Source organism: Callionymus lyra, chromosome 1 (assembly GCF_982586985.1).
Source record: "Callionymus lyra chromosome 1, fCalLyr1.hap1.1, whole genome shotgun sequence".
Lineage (NCBI taxonomy): Eukaryota > Metazoa > Chordata > Actinopteri > Syngnathiformes > Callionymidae > Callionymus > Callionymus lyra.
The window spans coordinates 35,060,582-35,065,577 of NC_141818.1; the positions used below are offsets into that span (position 1 = coordinate 35,060,582).

The 4,996-nt window shown below is 43.7% G+C and overlaps 1 protein-coding gene across 1 annotated transcript; it reads left to right on the plus strand.

The window, feature by feature from the left end:
- Positions 1-263: 263 nt before the first annotated feature.
- Positions 264-4,455, plus strand: nde1 (nudE neurodevelopment protein 1). Its single transcript, XM_087804511.1, has 9 exons — positions 264-407; positions 721-828; positions 916-1,069; positions 1,420-1,568; positions 1,654-1,790; positions 2,633-2,791; positions 2,850-2,935; positions 3,007-3,161; positions 3,227-4,455. The coding sequence occupies exons 1-9, from the start codon at positions 400-402 to the stop codon at positions 3,318-3,320; spliced, it is 1,050 nt and encodes a 349-aa protein (XP_087660637.1). The 5' UTR covers positions 264-399; the 3' UTR covers positions 3,321-4,455.
- Positions 4,456-4,996: the final 541 nt, after the last annotated feature.

Sequence of the window (4,996 nt, forward strand, 5' to 3'; positions counted from 1 at the left end):
GCTCCATGTGTGTAGATTGTGTGCTACTATTTTAAATTATTTCTATTTTATTTGTTATTGTTTATTTACACTATTAAATACAAGTACGTCAAGTTTAGTAAATAACATGTGCTTTAAAATTATAAATCCAAATGTATATATTTTATTCTTAAAAAAGTTTGTCCGTCGCAAAATCACACCGAGGAATCCAATTGGTTGGAACCTGGTGTCGTCATCAGTGCTGACCAATAGCAGACCAGGATTGGGGCTTAGTTTGTTTTTGCTTGAATCGAGTGGCTAGCTAACGAGATGAAAGAGTAGTTTCACAGTTTGTTGTTGGTGGCGTGTTTCAAATAAAATAAAGGCGGATTACTGGAGGTTACATATATCGCAACCGTGGAATGTGTCCTCGATAATCTGATGATCAGGTGAGTCGGCTTTTTTACTCGCTTTGACGGTTCGTGTTTAACTGTGTAGCTCGCTGTGTTAGCTTAGCTGAGTCCAACCGTTATAATGGCAGTTCATTCACTGTTAAGCTTCTAAAAGTGTTTTTTCTACGTTGTTTATCACGTATTTGTTTATCTCCAGTTCGTGACATCGCTCAACTCCTTCCTGCGTGTCTCGGTACAACTATTCTTAAGTCACGACATTGTTTTGGAACATTAGCAAGTGGCTAACGCTAGCCTCTGTGATGCTACTTGAACATTCACAGATTTTTTTTGTGCTTTTTAAACTCTGCAGTGTTGGTCTCGAACCCGAAGCCATGGTTGAACCCGCAAAACACTCGTTTGCTTCGCTGGAGGAGGAGCTGGGCTTCTGGAAGGACCAGGCACAGAGGCACCAGCAGAGGTGACACCCAAAACAAGTTCCTTCTTATCGAGGCTGGGATCTGGGGCTTCAGTCTCCTGACTGCCAGCGGCTTCTGTTTGTCTCCAGAGCTGAGGAGTCACAAGAGGAGCTGCAGGAGTTCCAGCAGATGAGCCGCGATTATGAAGCCGAACTGGAGGCTGAATTGAAACAGTGTGAATCCCAAAATAAGGAGCTGAGATCAGAAAACGGCCGCCTTCAGTTTGATCTGGAAAACATTAAGGTATTTCAGAGTTTAAAAGAAAACTTTGGTTGGAAAATGTACCCAAAATACCTTTTTTATCTAATGAAATGTGCAACAAGTATCACTTTTTCTTGGATGTACCCAACTGGTAATTTTTAATACAAACAACGTATGTAATGTAGTGTAGTTGCGGCGTATCTTCTATAAAAAAAAGGGTAATGTAACTAAAAATAAACAGTAAAATTAATTTCTAGTAGGTTCTTCATATAAACAGGTTACCGTTGCCACCTTTTTAAAGCCGATTTTAGCAGTGGAGTTGATGAAATACACTCGCTATAATGTTAAAAAGTATAGAAAGTCAGAGTAAAACCTATTTGTGATGTTTGCAGGAGAAGTTTGAGGCCCAACATTCCGACACGTTCCGTCTCATCTCCACCCTGGAGGAAGAGCTGGCTGAGACCAAGGCGGTCAGAGATCATCTGCAGAAGTACATCAGGGAGCTGGAGCAGTCCAACGACGACCTTGAGAGAACGAAAAGGTCAGTGTACGGCGACGTCACTCACTTCATCTGGAGCCTTTTCGCTTGACTCGCCATTGGCTGACCTGCTTCTGTGTCCCTCAAGGGCCACCATCATGTCACTGGAGGACTTTGAGCAACGGATGAACCATGTCATCGAGAGGAACGCCTTCTTGGAAAGCGAGCTGGATGAGAAGGAGAATTTGCTGGAGTCTGTTCAGAGACTCAAAGATGAAGCCAGAGGTAAACGCCAACAAATTACAGGCAAAACGAGGCAATTGTTTGAATTTAAACTTGTCTTTATTTTGGCTTAAACTTGCTGTTATGTCTTTGGTAGTGAGAGGGATCATCAGCTGCATATGTCGGATGACTCGAGTCTAAAATATTTTTTTTCTGGCTCCCCCTACTGGGTAAACTGAGGGGTCTCAGTCGCTTTGCTTTCCTGTTACTGCATTCTTTAAACTTCAGAGCATACTGTGAGGAGTGTGGGAATGAAATTGATGCACTTAAATATCATACCTTTTTCACCGCATCCATATGCAACTGATTTTTTTATTTTTATCTTTTTGGCTTTGAAATAATGCTGAAATGTTGAAATATATATATATATTTTTTTTACAATTAACATGCGATTACACTTCTGGCGTCTGGATGGCAGCTTTCATTACATCCTCCGCAGATAAAGGAACAATGAAATTCTGACCATGACTGAGAATGAGAGGATACTCCAGTAGCTTTTAAAGCTGATGTTTGAACATATTTGGGTTTTCAAAACGAATGTTATGACTTCGTCAAGAGTCATGTGGTCTGTAAATTCTGCAACACCACAGTCAAGTACTCGACAATACTACAAATATATTCTTGTTACTACAGTATCTCAATATATTGTATCGTTGCCCCCGTATCATGATTCGCATCATAGCGACAGATTCCTGCAAATACACACCACACAACAACCTGCGATTTATCAGCCAATGGTGGGAAATGAATGAAACCGCCATCTCCATTCACCCGCTTTAAAGCCTTCGTGGTCTCGAGGACACCACCTAAATATCTGCAGCTTAAAAACCCCTTTTTGTTTGCAGATCTCCGCCAGGAGCTGGCCGTGCGTCAGAAAGAGAGGCGACCGTCCAGCAGTCTGGGGAAAGACGGCGACCGAGCGGACCTGCTCGCCGGTAACTCCGTCACGCCGTCGAAACCCTTGAGCTCGTTCGCCACGCCGCCTCCATCCAGCATCCGCAGAGGTGAGTCACTGAACGGATTAACGGCAAACAACGGATCAATTAAACTCTGTTGTGGCAGGCGATGGGCTGACGGGGACCCCCCTCACTACCTCTGCTAGAATATCTGCTCTGAACATTGTCGGGGAGCTGCTGAGAAAAGTCGGGGTAGGTGACTTTCTGTTGTCATGGGAACGACTTCTGTTTTTCTGGCTCCGCCCTAACCGTTTCTCGTCCAGAACCTGGAGTCGAAGTTGGCGTCTTGCCGAGACTTTGCCTACGACACCTCGGTCAGAAGCAAGGCTCTTACCACCGGTCCCGGGAGCCCCTCGGGTGTCGACGGGGCCGGCGACCTCCAGGCCAACAGCATGAGCCCCCCCCCTCAGTATGACAGGTGACATAGAAACCCAATCGTTAACTTGTGACCTCTAACCTCAAGGTGCCTCTCGTGTCTTGCAGCTTAGTGAAGCGGCTAGAGTTCGGACCGGCCCCACCACGAGGGATGTCGCAGGGCGCGCAGTCGCCACAAGGGGGCGTTAAAATCCTGCTATGAAACAGAAGCAGGGGTCGTCCTTCCAGCTCTTGACCCCCACCCCCCCGTCCCCCACACCTCTTTACTTTCTCACCTCAGCTTCTCCAGCAGCAGGACATTTAACTGTACAAGAAACCCCTGTGTGTCAGCATCGGTCTCTCCCATTGGTTAGTGGTACCTAGCAACAGTTACTGGGATGTAGGCAAACGTTTGTGACTTAAAATGATCTCATGACACTTTCTTTTTTTGTGACATTAATCCACGAGACTAAACCAAAGTTGTTACAGAGAACATTTCGCTGTGTTTTCTCTTATTTTAATTAAGGAAGCAGAACTAGTACCTGAAGAACATCTCGCTGAGTTTTTCCTCCTTATCTCGCACGCAAACTCATGTTACAACTGTTCAGTGGGATCGGATCCTGTCAGAGTTGCTGCCCAAGACTGTATTTGAACTTAAATCCCAGCTGTTGGCTCACGAGTTTATTTTTCTAAAACCAGATTTTAGTAGATTTTTAGCACAGAAGCGCTAATGAATGTATAGCAAACATTCCTTTCAGGGATCGCCCCCTCGTGGGCAGTTGAGGAACAGAAGAATAGAAGCAATAATAGAGTTGAAGAAGCGCACAGAGGATACTTTACTGTGTACGACGGCTGCTTTTTATAGGGTATTGTACGGTAGCCGTTATGAGGACTCGTGCGGAGGTGCAGACGATGATTCTGTAAAACTGAGCAGGTCGATGATGCTCGTTTCTCTGGTGTCGTAGAAACTGTTTGTGGTGAATTTGGGGAAGTGATCGATCGTTTTCCCTCCACTCGCTCTCCGTCCCGAGGGACTTTTGAAAGGGAATGTCGGATGAAACCGCCGTGACTCGGTTGATGCAGGATCAATGCTAGGTGGAAAAAGCAAAGTGTGTGTATGTGAGTGTGTAGCGAAGATCTCCTGCCGTTCTTGTCAAGTGGAGAGAAATGCGGTTTGAAATCTTAACACCTGAAGTCTAACCAACGAGTGGTTTCTGCTATCGTGTATTTAAAGTAAACACTGTGAAGCCCGGACTGTAAACGTGCCTGAGACACTGAATCATGAACCGACTCTGTTGACTGACCGAGACAACAACGGAAACAATAAAAGTAAAAAAAATAAATGAAAAATTGTTCATCTTTCATTCGTCTCGCAGATGTTTCAAAAGTTGATACAAAATGTTCATTACATTTATTTGGAGTTTAAAAGTACTAATAAAAATGATAAAAGGACAAAAGTGGACTTTGTACTTCACCCTTGTTTTATCTCAGGGTCACGGTGACCCGAAAACAAATGTGTTTAAGGTATCCCTTGTGTTGTCTCAGGGTCAAGGTGAATGACCGGCTCCCATAAATACATGTGCAGTGGTGGTGGTCCTTCACCTCGACCCTGAGACGACTCAAGGGTTAAGTACAAAATAAATGAATACAAATTTAAAATTGTTAGCATTTGTAAGGTTTTCCTCTGATCTCACACACATGTTGTCTTGATACCAGATTTATTAAACACGTCTGATGAATGTTTAATTGTTCAAATAAGAAGAAAAGTCAATATCTTTGAAGATCTCGGATGAACAAAGATTGATTTTTATTTTTAAAGGTTATATATATTGTTAACCGTGGATATCGATGATATCTCGGAAAAATGAAATGCCTGTAAATGGAAACTGTAGAAATCAG

What these genes read in the sequence shown, in the direction of transcription:
- nde1 (XM_087804511.1), top strand. An exon ending in GCACAGAGGCACCAGCAGAG is followed by an intron (nt 829 to 915) that starts GTGACACCCAAA and finishes GTTTGTCTCCAG; the next exon opens with AGCTGAGGAGTCACAAGAGG. An exon ending in CCCCCCCCTCAGTATGACAG is followed by an intron (nt 3,162 to 3,226) that starts GTGACATAGAAA and finishes CGTGTCTTGCAG; the next exon opens with CTTAGTGAAGCGGCTAGAGT.